This window comes from Saccopteryx bilineata, chromosome 11 (assembly GCF_036850765.1).
Source record: "Saccopteryx bilineata isolate mSacBil1 chromosome 11, mSacBil1_pri_phased_curated, whole genome shotgun sequence".
Lineage (NCBI taxonomy): Eukaryota > Metazoa > Chordata > Mammalia > Chiroptera > Emballonuridae > Saccopteryx > Saccopteryx bilineata.
This window is the reverse complement of record NC_089500.1, coordinates 13,478,859-13,499,404: the sequence shown is the minus strand read 5'-3', so window position 1 is coordinate 13,499,404 and position 20,546 is coordinate 13,478,859. Positions and strand designations below refer to the sequence as shown.

The 20,546-nt window shown below is 48.4% G+C and overlaps 1 protein-coding gene across 1 annotated transcript in view; it reads right to left on the bottom strand.

Moving 5' to 3' along the window:
- Window positions 1–221: 221 nt before the first annotated feature.
- ALPK2 (alpha kinase 2) overlaps window positions 222–20,546 on the bottom strand; it is a 101,759-nt gene continuing 81,434 nt past the window's right edge. Inside the window, exons 6-13 of the mRNA XM_066246821.1 lie at window positions 19,997–20,144; window positions 19,047–19,174; window positions 18,908–18,943; window positions 16,030–16,304; window positions 14,626–14,714; window positions 10,627–10,844; window positions 8,033–8,081; window positions 222–990 (exon numbers count right to left, since the gene is read on the bottom strand). Coding sequence (XP_066102918.1) covers window positions 777–990; window positions 8,033–8,081; window positions 10,627–10,844; window positions 14,626–14,714; window positions 16,030–16,304; window positions 18,908–18,943; window positions 19,047–19,174; window positions 19,997–20,144 — 1,157 coding nt within the window. The 3' untranslated portion in view covers window positions 222–776. The remainder of the gene's footprint in view (window positions 991–8,032; window positions 8,082–10,626; window positions 10,845–14,625; window positions 14,715–16,029; window positions 16,305–18,907; window positions 18,944–19,046; window positions 19,175–19,996; window positions 20,145–20,546) is intronic.

The following is a 20,546-nucleotide window of genomic DNA, read 5'->3' as shown; positions in this document are numbered from 1 at the left end:
TCTAGCAGATGCGTGTCATTATATGTATGTCAAAACCCAGCAAGCGTGAGCACAGTGACCCTTCATGGAAACCATGCACTCAAGTCCATCACGAAACACAGTCCAAACGTGTTCTGCTCCTGTACACTTCCCAGCAAATTACTGATCCTGCGGGGGCGTGAAACGGGCACCAGTTCTACAGAACAGGTGTCTGTGCTCATAGACGCATCTCACACTTTTGTTTAAATATGAATTTAATGAAACAGAACATTATTAATTGGACATGTGAATAATGACGGGAAATGGCCTCCTGTTTCAAAAGGCCACCTCCGGCCACACTAGCATCTTCGACGCCCGTGCAACCACTTGACCTGATAAAGGAATTCACATTTCCTGCTTATTTAGCAGCTGGAAGTGTCTAGAAATCTTGAGGTCAGGAATGGGAGCGGGGAGGATTGGGCTGCGGACAGACCCCTGCTCAGCACCAAGTCCCAGACAACACGACGACGTGCAAATACGCAGATCAACACATAACTTGAGGTCGGTAAAAACGCTACAGGTAGATACAAAGGTGGACTGTCTCTGAGACCAACGGTCGATTCAGCCTCTCCCAAAGTCTGTTCAGCAACCCTGCTCCAAAGTCACTGCAACGAAGGCCGTACACGATGGCTTTAGATGCAGCCGGAAACCAGGGTTGTCACACGCCCCCTGAGGCGTGTGCTCTCTCCGGGTGATGTCAGATGACCACCCACACGATGGTGTGCTGCTAGACGCTGGCTGTCAGTTCCTGTGGGGTGCTAGGTTTTCTTTTCTGCTGGGGTCCCAGACACCGTCTTTGCTGCTGTGGGGTTCGGCTGGCTTTTACTCTTTGTGACACTCGGTTTCTTCTGTTTCGGGTTGTTGTTTTGAAGCGACTTCAGCCCCAGCATTTTGCAATACTTGTTACACTGGTGTAGTGCTTTAAACTGGTCGATGAATGTCATGGAACAATTGCCTTTAAATCCTTTGTACCTGTGAGTTTGAGTGGAAGGAAACATAATTTGTGAAAAACAAGACACTTCACCCATTTTAAAAGAATCTTTGAAGGGAGACACTCACGGTGCATGGAAATATATTTATTCCTAAGTTTGGCAAGAATGGCCACATGGTGGACACAACTATTGATAGAAAAAAAAACCATCCTGTGGAATTGGATAAAGGCAGAGACCCATTGGTCAAAGCCTATGATTATGCAAATGCTAGGAACGGAGAGGTGAAGATTCCTGCCCTTTTCCTTGTAGTCATAGTTACTAGCACTGGACCACCTTGATAAACAGTAGAAGATATCCTGGCACTCTGGAAACCACCCCATCCTACCCAGAGGTTCTGAAGAAAAAAATTCTAGAACTTTGGGGCCAGACAAAAATGTTTAGTTTAGACCCTTTAATTTACCACTAAACTAATTTAGGCTGAGAGGTTGCGAGGCCAGCCTCAGAAAACGCAGCAAGTTGATGGGAGAGAGAAAAGCGGGCTGCAGCCCCTGAGCCTCCCTCCTGCCGAAAGAGCTTTCTCCTGTGACACCCCGCCTTCTCCCCAGGAGGAGAAGCGTCTGGCCTTGGACTCGCAGGCCTGGAAGGGACCATGTGGCCCCTCGGCCTGGGCGTGGTCTCAGGGGCTGTTTCTTTGGTAGGCAGCGTCCTCTGGAGGCTGGGAGAGAGGAACCAACCCTGCTCACACCTCGCGGACATGTGGTTCTATACTTCCAACCTCCAGCACTGTCAGACGGCACCTTTCTGCTGTTGTAAGTCGCTCAGCTTGTGGTGATTTGTTATGGTAGCCCTGCGACGCTAAGAAACTGCAATAGAGAACCTTGTACTTGGGGACTTCCCCACACATTTCCATTTCTAGGAACTTCAGCTCTGTGGGATTTTACTAATTGTATCTTTTTTGTCCTTAACTTCAACTTAGCACACTGTTCTAGCCTATCACTTTATGTTAGTCTACCTTTCCTCATTTCTGTCTATAGAAATGGCACAATAACCTTATTGCACCAAGCCTCTTTTCTGGTGGGAGGGGGGCATACACATTAGCCTGGGGTCCTGTTGAAACACTGGTTAGCGTTGGGCAGGTCTGGGGTGGGATCCACGCTTCTGCATTTCTAACAGGCTCTGATGCCACTTGGAGCAGCGGGTGACCAAGTATGAGTGACCTCAAACCAGCCCTGTTTGATTTGGAAACATCTTTACAATGGAACTGAAACACAGGGGTATTTTTTCTTCTTGAAATGTGTGTCACACAACATCATAAAACCGCACTGTAACATTCCACTAAGTGGGGCAGCTAAAAAGCTTTTTCCACGGCCCCCACCTTCACCCGACACAGAGTTCTTCAATCCAGGAACACCTGGCTGTAGTGTGCGTCACAGGTGTTTTGAAATTTACAAACCGAAGGCAAGGCCTTCTACCCAAAGATGGCGGCCGGCTGTCTGGTAGCCATCTGGACCTGAGTCAACAGTATCTTCCAGGTGAGCGTGGACTCACTATGTGTTAAAACTGGCTGGGCTGGCTTCTTGCTGAAAAAACCACTCCTCTTTATTTCCTCTCATCTGGAGAATTGTCGCACCTTGCAGACTCATACAGAAATGGCCAGGGACAGCCTGGCCGGTGGCTCTCCCAGCCCGCCCCAGCCTCTGGGGCAATAGAGAGCCCAGGATGCACCTGGAGCCAGAGGGCTGGGTGGAGCTGCAGAGGCCCCCAGCCCTGCTGTGTTGCAGGAATCAGGGTTCCTCTCTGGCTTCACCGAGAAAACTAGGTGAGCCCAGAAAAACCGACAGAGAAGTCCCACACTTTGGTAACCCTTTTAGAAGCAAGCCAGACGCTAGAGATCACCCACGTTTTCCTTTGCTAGCCTTTGTAAAGAAAATGTTAATTTCTAGGGAATGGCTACAAGGACAGGGAATTAAAATAAATCCCGAGTTTGGTGGGTGTGCATGTGCATGTATGCGTGTGTGCGTGTGTGTGCGTGTCACATAAAGCCTGGGCCTGACTGAATGTGCGAGTTTATTTTAGTCTTTCCTCTTTTTCGTGGCTGCAGGACTAGAGCTGGGCACACTGAGGCCAGTAGAGCCGGCTCTCTCGAGACCACCATCCTCCGCATGCATCTGCCTTGCTGTTTGGACCTTTGTCACTTTACGCGTGTGCCCCTGCTGGGAGCGAGCCATTTGTGATTCTGTCCGGGGTCCCCTAAATGTGGTTTCCCTGCCATGCATCCCTGCGTACGACGCTGGCTGGTGGCCACACAGAGGGACATCCTTCGTGGCTATTCATGCCAATCCTATTTTGATCCTGGGCTTACTGACTGGAAAGAAACCCGCTCAGGGTGCGTCTCTTTGTTTCATTTCAATCAGCGCCCTTAACTGGGCTGTTAGAGGAGCTATTGCGGACAAAGTGTTGCCTCTGCTGTCCTCTAGTGGTTAAATCGCAATCTCGCCATCTCCCCAGAATCTCAGCCACTGGCTAGGGAGGGGCATGTGTTTGCAAGGACCCACTGTGACAGGTGCAGGTCTGCTCCGCTGCAGGCGCCCAAACCAGTTTACCCTGGTTTTGGTTTGGTTAGGTTAGGTTAAACTTCTGAAACCCCTGCAACAGAATTAGACATTTTTCCTTTTCCCCTTCAGACTTCTAAATGGCTGAACAATTTCAAATCAGAAATATGTTCAACAGTTAGTTATCTTGTTTGGGTCTGCCTAGAAAATGGATTCTCAGATATTGAATCCATTTTGTCCTGTTTGCCAAACTTTGCAACTTGACGTTTTTGTACTCAAGAATGATGGGTGTTGAGGGTCAGGGTTTGCGTTTCATGACATATTCAGAGTGCTGGCTCCCAGGATTGATATGACGTCCTTCTGTTTTAAGGATCATACTACTCAGTAGAGTTGCATTAAAATGAATAAATCATGACCGTTCCCTATTTTGTTTTATGAGATTACAAGTAACTACCCTCAAAATACTACCACGCCCTCTGACTTCACTAAATAAGAGAAAGGACAGATCGCATTCATGGGGTGTCAGCAGTCATGGTCTAAGGTGAGACACAGGGACTGTTTTCTTTAAATGACCCAATGGCTTCTCTCCCTGCAAAAGATCCTGCCCACTGCTGGCAAAAACGGGGTGGGCCCTACATTTGGGAGGAGTTTTTTCTTTCTGTTTTAAGTAATCCAGAATACTGTTTATTATTATCATCATCATTATGTTTAAGTAAGTCAGATTTGCCCCCTCACTGCTTCCCCCGTCCGTGCCTCGAGACCTTTCCAGTGAGGCTAGAGGCCACGTGAGCTGCTGCCTGTGCATAAAGCAGGGCCGTGTGGGCCTACGCCGTCCTGGGAGCCTGGAGACCATGCTGCGTTCCCTGCCGTGCTGGGAGCCTGGAGACCATGCTGCGTTCCCTGCCTGCGCGGGGGCACTAAGCACAGGAAGGGTGTTTGCTACGAGTAAAGAGAACATGCTTCATCAGAGGATTGTCACCAGTCTTCTCTCCTGCCCTCTGGAAGCCTCCCACAATGCTCTCCCACGTCCTCTGCCCCCTCTCGCGATGGCTTCCCCCTGGACCTCTCTCCGTCTGTCTGCAAGCGGCCTGTGAGCCTTTGCCAAGCCTCTCCTCACTGGCTGCGCCCCACCTTGCAGCCTTGCCCTCCACTGAAGACTTTCTTCAATCGGATCTCACCTCCAAACATGAGACCCTGCCCTTTCCCTCGGAGGACCCTCCCCCAGGCTGCCTGTCTATCGGTAGGCAGACGGCCCCATCCACTGCACCACCTGCTCCTTCCCTTGGGAAGTAAGAAGGTTGGACATGTTTGTTGGTTTTCATTCCAGAGCAGAGGGGTTCCCAGGGGCCTCCAAAGAGATCTCCTGACCACCCCTTGTGCTCTGATTGGAGGTTCCCCTTTTATAGGTTCTTTTAACTAGGATTCTAAAAAATGTTTCTTTGGGGTTAGGAATTGCAACTTAAAAAGAAAAGTAAAAAAAAAAAAGAACAATAAACAGGATGATCTAATGTCCACCCGAAGCTCTCAGACACTGCAGAAGGCCCTTCTCTCCCACCTCCTGCTCCCTGACCACTCCTTGCATCACACTTTATAGACATTCTGCAGCGAGCTTCAGCTATCCGTTCTTCTAATGGGGCTTGGGCAGCTGTCCCAGGCCAAACAAGTCACATTAAAGCTGAGAACAAAACTGAGGAATTGGATTTCTTTTCAAATCGGAGACAAATGCAATCTGGGTTTCCTGGAAGCTGTTAAAATGCTTTTAGAAGATGTCTTAAATAATCATGCTCTTAAGCTTGTCTTAGTTCTTGCAACTTCTTGGAGGAAGTTTCTGCTTTGCTTTGGTAAAAAGTTGCTCTAAATAATGCTATGAAATTGGACTATTCTGCTCAGGCCGAGCATGGAGGAGAGAGGAAAATGGTATTTATCAAGCACACACTGAGCTGCAGGGATAGATGTAGATTAACTGGAGGAATCCTCAAGACAGCCCCCTGGGTCCCTAGTGTGTTGATCAATGGCTGCAACAACTTAGAGTCACGTGCCCACAGGGCTGGTAAGACACCGAAACCAGGTCTGGACAAAGCCTGGATCTGCAATGTTCCACAGGGAGCATGGCATCAGTAAAGGAGAAATTCTTCTGGGGCCTTGGGACATCTCTTTAAAAGAAAGGACTCTAGTTTATTTTCTTTTCTTTTGTGTGTGTGTGTGTGTGTGTGAGAGAGAGAGAGAGAGAGACAGACAGACAGATAGGGACAGACAGACAGGAAGGGAGAGAGATGAAAAGCATCAATTCTTTGTTGTGTTGCCTTGGTTGTTTATTGATTGCTTTCTCATATGTGCCTTGACCAGGGGCTCCTTGCTCAAGCCTGCGGCCTTGGGCTTCAAGCCAGTAACCTTTGGGCTCAAGCCAGAGACCATGGGGTCATGTCTATGATCTCATGCTCAAGCTAGTGACCCTGTGCTCAAGCTGGATGAGTCCAGACTCAAGCCATGACCTTGGTGTTTTGAACCTGGGTCCTCTGCGTCCCAGTCCAACACCCTATCCACTGTCCTACCGCCTGGTCAGGCTTTAGTTTATTTTCTCAATGTAGGACCGTGTCCAGGACAAATGACTAACCAGATGGGATGCTAGGACAGCATGCCTGCAAAGGTACTGCCCTGGCAAACCAGGGTGTCTAGTCACCCGTATCAGCACACGGGCCAAATTCCTATGACACCGAGAAGCAAGGCTGCCACTAGGAGAATCGGAAGTAAGTGGCAGGACCGAAATTTTAACCCATGTCCCGCTCTACCCCCCCCCCCCACCGCTATATCATACCCCCTTCTGACGTGCTGTCTTCCTGAGCCCAAGGCCACGACCAAATTCCCTGCCCTGACTCATGACATTTAAGACACAGGTCAGCACTGGGAATGGCGATAGTTCCAACATTTTATTATCCTGAGCAAGTTTTCAGGAGAAAAGATATCCAAACTGCATCTTAGTTCTAAAACCAAATCGGTCACTCTGTGTGGTCCGTGGGAACTTGGTGACTCGGATTTATTAATCTGGAGGTTAAAAGAAAGAGAGGGTCCCCTGTCCACTTTCCCCCCAAATCCCTCTACTTCGTCCTTCAGTAAGGCTGACGATTAGTTTACTTGTCACAGCTTTGTTGAGGGGAGCTGAAGTGACCGGAAAGTTCACACGGCTAAGTCATTGCCAGCATCGGTTAGAAAGAGGTCTCAACCCTATGCTTTTATTTTCCCTATTTCAGACATGTTGACATCTGGAGCCTTGCTGGCCCTGGAGAGGCTGCCCCTCCCCGCGGTTGGCTGGCTGGCCAATTCCTAGAGAGAGTAAATGATTGGCTAATAGAACTCCTTTCCTATGCAAACTAACCAATCCGGAGCCCGCCCTCACCTCCTCCTCTATTGGGGTTTCACATCCAGGGCCCCTAGCTCCCCAGGGTAGGCACCAGGCAACTAGGGACAGCCCTTACACCCCAGAGCCCAAGCCCGCTCCCCAGTCCTTCCACAGAAACCACAATTAGGGGTCTTGCCCACATTTTCCCCTGACTCCTCCCCCACTTCTTCCGACTCCTCCTCCGGCCCCTCCCCCTGATTGATGCTGGCGCTCTGCCTCTGTTCCCCCACCCCCCTGGCTCCCCACGGTGGCATGGCCTGTCCCACCCCCTCCAGTGGCCATTATCTCCTGACCTGTTGGCCTCACCGTACCTGACCAATAATAACCCTTATGTTTCAAAACAGAACCCATCTCTTCAGAAACTGATTTTCCTTCGACTTCCTCCTCCTTAGAAAAGGGTCCTAGTTCCTGGGAACAGCAGCAGTGGGCAAAGCAATGGCAGTTCCGACCCAGAACTCTGTTTTCACCAAGAACCACAGAGAGCTTGCGCCCCCACCCCCACCCCTGCCGTGGGCACACGGGACAGCAGGCGGGCAGTTCGCTGGGTGCGCACTGTGACAAGGCTATCCTGGTACACTCCACGCAAACAAGGAGCAACACAACCTTCCACAACAAGCCAGACAAGCAGTCCCTGCCTGAGCCATTTACTCCTGTAAACATCACCGTGGAAGTCTGGGAGCCACCTTAAAGGTAGTTTAGGGGAAAATACATAAAAATATGCAAATCGAATTATTGCGTTCAACTGATAAATATATATGTCATTAAATATATATGTATATTTACTGATGCATCTAATAGTGAAAATATTAAATAAAAAAAAAGAGAACATTCCTAGTTAAAAGCAATCCCAGTAATGCCAACATTTCCCCCATGGCATTCCTGTTAGCAATTAATCTTGAAATGTCAGCAGAGTTCTTGTTTGTTTCAAAGTTAGGATGCAAATGTGTTTCCCTGGGAAGACACACTCCGTAAATGTTTTATGTAAGTGAGAGAAACTAGTTAAATTTGTCACTCACAGTGAGGACTAGAAACCTGCTTTGCCCACGTAGGTCAGACTGCGTCTGCCCAGAAGGTGGTTGGAAGCCCAGACTTGAAAGATAAAATGCACTTGATTTCATTTTTTTTCTACTCACCCTTTAGCCAAGGTTGCTATGCCAACATCAGTTAACTTCATTCCTACACCTACAGGAAGAGAGAGCAAAGACAGAACTCGTGTCACACGGGCTGCTCAGAAAGGACAGGGCGGGGCAGTGACAGCCCCTTCCTGCATAAGCACGTGCGGTCCTCAGTCCCATCCGCAGAGGCCTCTCGTGGCTGACAGCCGTGTGGACACACATGCAGCGTTATGGGGTGACACGAGGAAGGCAGGCCTCTGTTGCAGCAGTTCAGGGGAGTCCTGCCTGTCTAGGGTGGTGGCTGTGGATACTTGTGCCAACTCAGTGGACCTCTGCTTTGATCTCACCATCGCAACCTAGCAGTGGGCCTTCGATGGCAAGGCACAGGGTCTGCAGCGCCACCCCAGTCTGTCTGGACCAGCAGACTCCTGGCCTGAGTCTTGCCTGCCCCTCTCTTGCCCCGACCCTTATCCTAGCTGAGCCAGGCCAGGATGGCTGTATCCCCTGTGGCAGCACGGAGACCAGTCTGGGCAGTGGACGAAGGACCCAGCATCCCACCAAAGCCAACCCTGAGGTTTGGCCTAATGCAAACTTGTGTAAACTGTTCCATGAGGCTCAGGAAATGAACACTAAAGGGTTAAGGCTCTGATTCAGCAGGGCCCGCCTGGAGCACAGCATAGATTCTGCCATGGGGCTCCTTGGGCTGGTCCAGCCAGAAGCAGTGAGCCCTGCCTCCCTGCAGAGCACCTGTGAGCCGAATTAGACACGGCTCTTGGGCTGAGCCAGTGAGCATTTTAAAAGCCTCTTTCACAGTTGGCAGTGAATCCATCTCGTTCTTTGAAAGCTGCTAACAGCTAGAATGTATGTAATAGAAATGCTTCACATAGCTATTATTACAGGGACTGTGCTTAAGGGGAAAAAGGACACCAAATTGCAAAAGCCCTCTTTGGATACCTTGTTTCCTGAAAAGTTGTAGTGAAAAGTCACAGCTCTACGCTGTATAGAAGTCCAAGTTTAAAAGTCATTTGGCAAATAGTCCTTGAACTTGAAAATTGCTTTTTCTTGCCTCTCATGGTTACCAGCTCTCCCTTAGTTTAGAAAAATAGAATATGATTTTTTTAAAATTTATTTTTATTTTTATTTATTCATTTTAGAGGAGAGAGAGAGAGAGAGAGAGAGAGAGAAAGGGGGGAGGAACAGGAGGCATCAACTCCCATATGTGCCTTGACCAGGCAGGCCCAGGGTTTTGAACCGGCGACCTCAGCATTCCAGGTCGACACTTTATCCACTGCGCCACCACAGGTCAGGCTAGAATATGATTTTTAAAAGGAAATGTCTCTCTCTTGGTTTAATAATTTGCAAGCAATTCAGTCCAGGTTTAAGGGTCTCCCGAGGATAATTGAAATTCTCATGTGCAGCTGTTACCTTGTATTGGGGATAATAGTCATCTACAGGTTGTCTCTGATGGAAGGGAAGAAGTAGGCAGCCATACAAATTCATTCTGCAGAATTTGAGTTCTTGGGTCCTGTGGGGGACCACTGCTTAGGAACCCTAGGGGTCTCACCAGCATACTGATCCTAGGCTTGGCTTTCACTCCTCAGACCTGTAGGAGCCACCAGGATCCTATCAAAAAGCAAGGGCAACCAGGGAGGGGATAACTTTTAAGAGCCTGAGAAGGTAATGGTTGAGTTTGGGGTTGTTTACTTATTGAGTGCTAATTCCAGTGTCTCGGGAAATTGATAAACTGTAGATATGGTTTGGAGAATGGATGTGCTGTCTTGTGACATCATGACAATGGCAATAAGATTTTTCCCAAGAGCAGCAGAGGGTAGATAAACACCTTCATGAAACAGCACATTAAGCCGCACACCTCATTTGCAGAGAGAGAGAGAGAGAGGTAATATTTCTGGAAACAAGACTAGCTGTGCAGGACACTCCAGGGTGTTACTTTTCAGTCGAAGAACTATACTTAATGCAAAATGGAATGGGCATCAGTGATTGCACCACAGAGTCTTAATTAGAACAGAGAGCCGTGTGCTGAGGCCACATTTGGGCATATGTGGCCAGGGGGTCCGGTAAAGCCTTCAATTTGCAGATCAGCCCCGTCTGCAAGATTGTAACACTGTACTTCCCGGGTGGCCTTTGGGGAGTCCGTCCCGGGAGCCTTTGACTTCAGGAGCCACTTGGAAATCTGGTTTATAAATTTGTGGGTTAGTGCATAGAGCTCGGGATTTGGGATCAGAAATCATGAGTTCTAGTCTCGGACCCCTCTGCTTATTAACTGAGTAACAGAAGGCAATTAAGTCACTATCTCTGGGCCTCTGTTTTCTCATCTGTAAAATGGGGTCATAATAGCTTCTTTACAGAGTTATTTTGAAGATGAAACAAAAGCAATAGGATAAAAGGAGTGCAAACAAGAACTAGTGAAATCCTAGGAAGGTCATTTCAGACTCCTTTGTCACAGCTTGCTTCTTTCTTTTTTTTTTTTTAACACCTTGTTTCTGATGACACATTAGTAACACAGTCTGCTGGTAAAGGTGCTTCAAGGCACCCAGCATGCCCTCCCTCCCACGCCCAGGGACATCCAGGCCCACAGCAGCTGCTTTCCTTACCCTGCATGTCTGTCACCAGGAGGCCACCACTGGTTTTCTGGTACACCCAGTGCTGGAAGGTACAGCACTTCTGACCAGCCTCCGACTCTCTTCTCAAGAAGTTGATTTCCTTCCCGTCCCTGATGGAGTACTTCACAAACTCCCCAATCAGCTCCTCCTCCACTGTCGCATACGGGATGTTGTGCTCAGGTCGGTGGATAAGGAAAATAGGAATGATCCTGGAAGGGAAGAGGATGAGGGCGCACATCACGTTCCCAGAGTGCACAAAGACGTAGAGGCCGTTCTACCCTCACCTGGAGTGGCAGGGAGCTACGGAATATACCGCTGGGTTCCAATGGAGTTAGACTAAAAACCCCTCCAACAATTAGTCACTGGGTGAAACAATGTGTTTCTGTTTTTTTATTGGCCCCTAGAGCTGGGCAGAAACACCTCCTGGGCATGGAGTTAAATTGCTCACGCAGAAATGAACGTCTCATTATAGTCACATCTCCACGACCCACTGGTCATGTGACTGTAATCCATTTATCCCTCCATCATACTTCCAACTTTCCATCTTTTCTTCTGTCCTTTCTTCCCCTCTTCCATTCAGTCCACAAATCAACAAACATCCATTCCGCCGCTTCTAGGAGTCAGACACGCCCCCAGACTCGATTCCAGGAAACAGCAGTAAGGAAAGCGGGCCCTCCCAGATGGATTTCCCATTGAAGTGAAGAAGACTGACGGCGAACAAGTAAATGTACATTGTTGCTACGTGCCAGGAGGAAAAACAAAGCAGTGTAGAGGAGCTAGGGGGTGCAGCAGTGCGGGAGGAACCGCTATTTTATTTAGGAAGGTCAGAGAAGGCCAATAAGGGACATTTGAGCAGACACCCGCAGGAAGTGGCAGTGGAGGAGTATCCATGCGCAGAGCCTTCCAGGCAGAAGGAACAAATGGACAGGGCTCTGGGGCGGTAGCATTCCCGATGTGTTCACAGAGCAGTGAGGGGCAGTGTGTCCGAGCGCAGTGAGCGAGGAGAGAGGGTGGCAGATGAGCGAGGGGAGGAAGGGTGTGGAAACCATCCTCGCGGGGGCAGGGAATCTAGTAAGCCATCTGAAAAACTCTGCCCTTTGTGCTGAGTTGGATGAGAAGCCACTGGAGGGTGCTGGGCAAAGGGGCGGCATGATCCCACGTCTGTGTTACCAGGATCGCTCTGGCATCTCGTGCGGAGGGGACTGCCGTAGGGCGGGGCAGAGCCGTCAGGGCAGGCTGCGCAGAGCTGGCAGCTGGGCTGGGCACAGGTCAGACCCTGACCGCACCTTCCAGCACTGACCAGCCCACTGTCACACATCCTGGATGACCACCCACACCTCCTCCCCCGTCTCACCCTCCGCTGCTGACCGAGCTCCCTGTTCCACTGTGAAAACTCCATCAACAAGCACAGAACACGAACGCGCCACCCCACACACTCCCATCTCCCAACGTCTGCGCCCACATCCTCCTCCTCCCGGCCCCTCCTCCGCAGAAACCCTCTTTGCTCCTGCCCGGGCCACCTCCCCCACTGGTGCCTGGGTCTCAGCCCCTCCCAGATGCCCCGGGATATGGCTCCAGCAGCTTTCCCTCAGCGGCATCATTCTCAACGGCGTAGCAGCACGCTGCAGTATCTCTGTAGCGTGCATTGAGCCCACAACCCACTTCAATGACCAACTCAGAGTTTACATCAAATCAGTTGTAGGTGTGCTGTCTCCAATGTCTCCTCTCCTATTCTCTCTCGAACCCACTCAGAGAGCCCTCCCCACCAAAGAAGCTTCTGTCCGGGGTACCCTGAGCGCCATGTTGCTGAGGCTGATGAGTCTAATCGTCTCTTACGTGCCCTCACCTTACTTGCTGTCAGTGGCACTTGACTCAGTTGCTCTCACTCCTTTCTGAAAACCCTCCCATGGCTTCCAAAAACTCACCTCCCTAGCTACTCCTTCTCTGTCTACTTCGCTGGTTCCCCATCTCTCCCCAACCTTAGGACTCCACCCAGCATGCCGGCAGAACTCTTCCCTCTCACCCACTACCCACTGCAGGAGAAACGACGTGGACAGTGGGACGGACAGACCGTGGCCTAGGGACCAAATCTGGTCGGATGCCTGCTTTCTTCCAGCACACAAGCTAAGGATGGTTTATTTAAGATGAACATTTGCAGTCGATTTGGTCAGAGAGAATAACTCTGAACCCCAATTAAGCAAAATGTTACTTTAAAAAGAAAAAGAATTCCGTTCTTCTCATTAGTAAACCTATTTATCAAAAATTATATTCAATCATTATTATTATATTTTAAAACTCATCAATAAAGATTTGTTACAGGCCCTGGCAGGTTGGCTCAGTGGTAGAGCGTCGGCCTGGCGTGCAGAGGTCCTGGGTTCGATTCCCGGCCAGGGCACACAGGAGAGGCGCCCATCTGCCTCTCCACCCCTCCCCCTCTCCTTCCTCTCTGTCTCTCTCTTCCCCTCCCACAGTGAGGCTCCATTGAAGCAAAGATGGCCCGGGTGCTGGGGATGGCTCCTTGGCCTCTGCCCCAGGCACTAAAGTGGCTCTGGTCGCAGCAGAGTGATGTCCCGGAGGGGCAGAGCATCGCCCCCTGGTGGGCAGAGCGTCACCCCATGGTGGGCGTGCCGGGTGGATCCTAGTCGGGCGCATGTGGGAGTCTGTCTGACTGTCTCTCCCCGTTTCCAGCTTCAGAAAAATAAAAAATAAATAAATAGATAAATAAATAAATAAAGATTTGTTACATAAGTATCTACATAACAGCCTTGATTTTGCCTCTTGATAGCCCCAAATATATAGTTACTATCAGGCCCTTCACAGAAAAAGTTTGCCTATCTCTGGTCTCGACTTTTGTCTTCTGCTGGTTACTATCTTCTTACTCCTTATTTTCTCTCTCTGCCTGGAAGCCACAGCACGTTCTTCTCTGCCCATCCTTTAACACAACCATCACCACCTTCCTTTGTTGGGACTTTGCCCGCCAGATACTATCACCATTGATGTGTTCACAAATTCTCCCACGGTAAGAAAGAAAGGGGTGTTGGATATTGAAATGTCCTAATCCATCTTCAGAGCAGCAGCATTTACTAGGGGTGCCAAAATTTGCTTGGGTGAATAGTCAGTGAGTGGATAAAATCAGTTTCATTTACCTCTGTAGGGTTCCAGGAAATGTATATTATGTTCCTGTAACCCTGATTACCCAATTTACTCTTTCTGGACATGGCACTATATTTTATATTCATTATAGGACTAATTGCTTTTTAAAATTCTTATGTTCGCTTATATTTCCTATTGTTTAGATAATGTAATATTTGTGAGAGTAGATATCCTTTCTTTTCTATTTAACATGATAGATGAATTTACTGAATCCATTTTTCCACCTATCTATCCAACTACCTCTGTATCCATCAATCCATCTATCCATCCATCCACCTATCTATCTATCCATCCATCCATCCATCCACCTATCTATCCACCCACCTACCCATCCAGCCAGCCACCCATCCATCCATCCACCTATCCATCTATCCACCTATCTATCTATCCATCCATCCATCCATCCATCCATCCATCCATCCACCTATCCATCCATCCATCCATCCATCCACCTATCCATCCACCCACCTACCCATCCATCCACCTATCCATCCACCCACCTACCCATCCACCCATCTACCCATCCACCCATCCACCCATCCATCCATCCATCCACCTATCCATCCATGCATCCATCCATCCATGCATGCATCCATCCATCCATCCACCCACACATACATTTATTTAAAGACTATTTATCACGTATCCTTCTGAAAGCCCTGGTGACCCAGTGAAGAACAGGATAGCAGCCGTAGGTGCCTTCACAGCTTACAGACAGAGAGACCAATTGAAATGCTTTTCCTACCAGTCCTTCTCACTCTCCCATCCCTTCAGCACCCCTGCCCCAAGTCCCCAACAACTCAGAGGAGGAACTACAGGAGAGGGAGACGCACTTACTCTGGCACTTCTCCGAAGCCTTCCAGGGGCTGTGCTTCTGCAGCATAGATCTTGGCATAGTATCTGGCGGTATTTTGAACATAGCATTCCTGCATCACCCAGACACATGGGACAGCAAAGTGATTAGAGGAAATTCAGAGAGTTGTTTGGTAAAGCTAATCAGATTTCCTGATTCAGGTCAAGCCAATGGATTCCCAAAGCCATCCCCTGGTTGGGGGCACAGAAGCAACAATGATTGCAACCTAGAGCTGGCCACTTGCAGAGGAGCTCTGAGACCTGAGGTAGAACCACACGGCTGAAGTTCATCCCTGAACCAGGGCGACTGGCCTCTCAGCAGGAAGTCAGATAAAGCTGGGGCTTGCTGGGTTTCCCAGAGCTCCTCGATCTGAAATTCTTCTTCAAAGGCATCATTTTAAGTGTAAATGGTGAACACCTTGACAAGATTGTTGGTGTAGGAAAAGCGAATTTGATTCTGCTTTCCACCATGTAAGCATTTCTGAGTGGGAGTCTAGATGCCAGGGCATTTTCCGCGATGGGACAGATGATAGTTAAGATAGAAGGAATACTCAGTGAAAGAAAGGGGAAAAGAAGGGTGGATTGGTAGAAGAATGAAATACAATTGGCAAAACCCTATCCCCAAAGAAGAGGGGCTGCCTTCATGAGTGCCAAGTCCCACGTGACGCAGCCATGTCTGAGCGTCGTGGATGGGTAATGCTTGACAGTACCACATTCATTCATCTAAGCTTCATCTATGTATGTTGTAGCTAAACATTTTTAAAGGGCACCTGATTTTTAAAAGAGCTAAACCCAGCGCTCCTGAAAGATAGGCCAGTGCTGGTCTCAGGAGTGAAATACATGGACCAAGGGGGGAGGGGAGGCAGGAAGAGAAGTTGATTCTCTCCTCCTGTCCCCTCATGCCACACGAGTTCTGTGACTCACTGGCATAGAGAGGTGGGAACTGAGCTAGAGACCCGGTGGCTCTCCCTTGGTAGCGTATGGGCCGACATTGAACCCAACACAGGAAGGCAGGAAGCAGGCCAAATGCACCCAGTGCAGCCTAGACCCCCATTCCCATATCGTCCTGTGTCCTAGTAGACGCAAACCATCATAGGGGTCGGAACTCATGGGAGCTTCCTAGGAAATGACTTCAGCCAGGTCAGAAGTGGTGAGGTGCCTCCAGACGTAGGCTGAGGCCCATCTGGCTGGCACAAGGCCCAGAAACACTGCTGGGAACAGGGGCACAAGTCCCAGCAGTGAGCCTTCATCCAGTGGTGCCCTTATCACCACACCCTAAAGGGAGAGAAACACCCTCTTGGAAACACTCCTATCAGTTCTGAGTCTGATTATGACATCACGGGTCCCTCTCACCCTTCAAAGTGACACCTTTCAGCCAGGTGGACCCACCTGAGCAGCGAGTTTGTAGTTCTTCTGGACGAGCTCATCGTTGTTTCTGGTCCCATAGGCAACGGCATTGTGCACCTTGAGCACGCAGGCATGGCCCGGCTGGAAGACAGGCATGAGGCCCTGCATCACTTTACTGCGGAAGGCTTTTCGGTGGACGCCTTCTCCAAAGTGCAGCTCCTCCGTGGCGATCTGACCTCGCAGGCGGTCCCCGAAGTAGCTGTCATGGAGGAAGTCTTCTCTGAAGATAAGTTGGCTGAATTCAATCTCTTCACAGCCTAAAACACAGCTGGCATTTAGTTGTGCACTATAACCTCCTCTGACCCACCTCCCCCATCTCGTCTCTGAGCCATGCCTCTGTTTGGAAGCTAAGTGTGGTTTCCCCTTCGTGGTTCTACAGGTCATCCTTGTCATCATCCCTATGTGGACATGTGGGTTAGCCATGGAGCAGGATTGGGGGCTAGCTGAAGATCAGTGTAAGGCCCAGTGGGTCGGATAAGAAGAAGAGAAGATCGGTTGGAACAAAACTGGGGAGAGCAGGAAAAGAATTGTAGACAGATCTTGAAGATGTAAGCAGAACCACGAGAGGTAAATAAAAGTAAGCTGAAAAGACAGGTGAAGTGTAGACGAGGGAAGATCAGTGATGTCTGATGGATTGATGTTTCTCAACCTTTTCATCTTCTCCAGACTTTTTTCCTCATTGCCCTCATAAAATCCTAATACCACGGATGCACTGAATTTCTGTCTACATACTGTATTATACACAAAAAAGGTTTTCTTGCTTCTGCAAGGACCAATTTAGCCTTTTTGAGGACAGTAGTGCATCTTGAGAATGCCTGTGGTAGTTATAAGAAATAGGCAAAATCCAAACCAAAATAAGTAAAAAGACTTGCCTTTAGGGAAGAAATCAGAAAAAAAAGTAGAAAGATTTTGGATTTATACATTAAAAAAAAGTAGAATGAATTTTTGTTTTCTAGCAGCTGTTTCAGAGTTGATTCTGCACATTTCCAACAGAAACAGCTATTAACAAAGATTTTTTTTTAAAGTTTCTAAAAAAATAAATCTTAGGAGTTTTCTTTGAAAGTGCTGTGTGCTATCATTAAGTTGTGCTAGTTTATGTTTTATTTGGACCATCATTCATTTGGGGCTTTCCCATAAGCTTAGTTATATTAGTTTATTAATTAGAGACCGACTGGTAAAATGTCATTTGTTCTTCCTCTAGAGAATTAAATTAGTAAAATGCTGAGTAAGCAAGATCTCTCCAAATAAACACCCTAACAGTCATTTGAGCATCTGAATCAGGAAGTGAGAGGGGTGGGGGAGGACAGGTATGGCTCCTAGCCCGAGAAGTCATTGAAGCTGGAACCTGTAGTCTCAGGGAGAAGGTGACATCATCAGGGTCTAGACCCAGGCCCTGCTGTTAGAGTCAGAGGGCTGCAATGGGCATGCCATTTCCACCAGGTGGCCAGCAGCTTACTCCCACTGGGGTCTTGTTCCTGGTTGGTAAAACCCTTGACAAATCTAACTTAATGAGATCCTAGCAGCTATTGCAGATGCGATGGCCAGGCAATGCTAAGAAGCAGATGAAACAGACCAACCCTTCTTCTGAAGGCCATTTTGTTTTCTGAAAGGTCAGAGGAAGGACGTTCTTTTGCATATTTTGTCTCTTGGAGGGACAGCAGCAGAAGTGGGGAAAGAATTTAAAATTATACCACAGTACTACAGTACACAGTAATTATACACATTACTACAGTACACAGTAGCTTTTGAGTGGGTTTGCAAAGAGTTTGTGTCTACGTTCGCAGTTTGGATAAATACCACCATCTTTGCTAGACCATTTTGAAGCTGAGATCCCAGCTCCTGGCCTTTCCCATACTGAATGTTACTGTATTTCAATTGCTTTCGCTGTCTTGTTTTCCCAAAGACTTCCGTATTTGCTTTAGGAATCAGCAAAGGAGGCAAATCTTTAAGATGCAAAATCAATTTAATGATTCATATCTAAGAGTGACCGGAGTCCTACACTGTGCCAAGGGCCATGGTAACACGGGGACAGGGGAACTGGGAGGTGTGCACAACCGGCTCCCTCCAGCCCTGGAGAGCTGACTGGGAGCATCTCTTTCCAGCTCCACATGCTTGTGATGTCACATTGTCAATTTAAAAGCAGCCATGGTGAGAGTATTTACACCACAGAAATTTGCAAACTATATAATTCAGCTCTCTGTTCCTACCCAAGCATATTGTGAAAAACTGACCAGCACACTACAGGATGGGGGTGAGCATTTGTGTGGGGACAGGTAATTTTCCCTAAAAGGAATCACATGACAACTCAGAGGGTGGCCCAGGGGCAGCTGAGTGCCCAGGAGCAGCTGGTTAGGCTGTTGGGGCCCCAGGTGTGCACAATGCCAAAAGAGAGCCCAAAACCCGAAACCCTCTTTCCTTTTCATTCAGGTGCAAATGAATGGGCTTCTCCTCCTAGACCCCTGGCTCCCTTTGGGAATCTGCTCAGCTAGTCAAAGCGAAAAGAAACAAAACGTGCCATCTAAGTACCAAAAGCAGAAAACCCCACGCCGTTGGCTGAATGGCTGGTCTGATGCTTAAAGGAAGAAGTCTAACCCCAGACTCTCCACATGTTTCCCAGCAAGCACCCTTACAGTTGGGTCACTTTCCAAAATGATGCACTTCTGGGTGTCCGTCCCCCAGAGAACTTATCATAGGTCCTACAATCGGGCTGAAATGGCTCATGAATTTTCACTCATTTCTCTGCCATTCCTGAGTTCTCTCTTATTTGATAAGAGAATATTGCTTCTACCACGAACTCCAGGAGCTATGCCATGCCTTATGGTAGGCCCATCCCCCTGTAACCCCACCCAGATTCGCTTACCTTTAATAGCCTGGTGACTGGAAAGTTGCTGGAGAACTGGAGGAAGATACAGAAGAGATTGCCTTCAGTATGAACAAACACACTTACCCAGTAGGGGCCAGTGGCTCTCATTTACTGAAACCAAAAAGCTGAGGTTTACCTTCAGCAGTGAGGTTAAAGTCAGCGGTTGCTCTTCCGTAACTGTTCTTGAGGCAGCAGTGGTAGAGGCCCTGGTCCTTCTGATCAGCTTGAACAATGGTCAAGGACACAGTGGAGTTGTCTCCTGCACTGCAGGGGGCGACATTAACATTGGCACAGGTCATCATTCTGAAGTTCCATTTCCTAACACACTTGAGGTGAAAGGGATGCACGTTCCTGAGACCTCTTGTTTTTCAGCCAACGCGCTGGCTGAAGGTCAAGATCGTGATAAGCTGTTTACATAGTATATTTATCTGTAGGGGACGGTCGGGGAGATTTTGGTTTAACACTCTCGCTCCCATATGCAATGTTAAGACACAGAAACATTTGGGAGGGCTGCCCATCATTAATAAGGCAAAGAGCCAGAATGGTGAATTCTGGGGGCTGGTCAGGATTCAGCTCAGTTCATTACAAATCCAGATGACTTGTGCTTGAAGTAAACCTGAAAACATCAGACACAATGAGGGACAAGAAAAAGGGGGTCTTTGCTGTTTATAAGTGACTCTTGGAACTCACAGACATGCAGAAAAGACCTCTTAAATCTTGGGACCACAGATCCTCAAACTAGAAGATTTGACATGTTCCCTTTAAATATAGTAAAAATGTAATGATTTTAAAAATTAAAATTTAAAATGTAATTGAAATGACTTTAAATTACATTTTTAAAATGTAATGAAAGATTACATGATGTCCTAAGGCCATGGAACCCATGATGGCCAAGTCGGGGCAAGAACCCACCATCATTTTTCCTGCCCAGATGCCTGTCTTCCGTCACTTACTCTTTTTGAATACTTTGGGTGTGGAATTTCTGCTCCAGTTTTCCTTTTACTTCCTTTAATGCTTACTTTATTTTAGAACTACATTGTGAAACAAGCAACCAGGATAGAAGGTAACCAGAGGCAAATATCGCACCTTCTCTGCGCTTGGGCTATTGATTTTGAGTCTTTTGTCCAGCAGATGGTAGAATCTTCATGAATTTCTGTAAACTGGCAGCTTAATCTTACATTTCCAGTGTGGTCAGGGAACATCTCGGCTTGGATCTTTCTCAGTAATTCCGGAGCTAGAAATGAGAGATCAGCAGGTCAGCATTTGTATAGCAGCTGCAAAGAGCTTTATAGGGACAAAACACTTCCTGCCCTGGCCAGTTGGCTCAGCGGTAGAGCGTTGACCCGGCGTGTGGAAGTCCCATGTTTGATTCCCAGTCAGGGCACACAGGAGAAGTAACCATCTGCTTCTCCACCCCTCCCCCTCTCCTTTCTCTCTCTCTCTCTTCCCCTCTTGCAGCCAAGGCTCCATTGGAGCAAAGTTGGCCCCAGCGTTGAGGATGGTTCCATGGCCTCCACCTCAGGCTCTAGAATGGCTCCAGTTGCAGCGGAGCAATGGCTCAGATGGGAAGAGGATCGCCCCCTGGTGGGCATGCCGGGTAGATCCCGGTCGAACGCATGCGAGAGTCTGTCTGTCT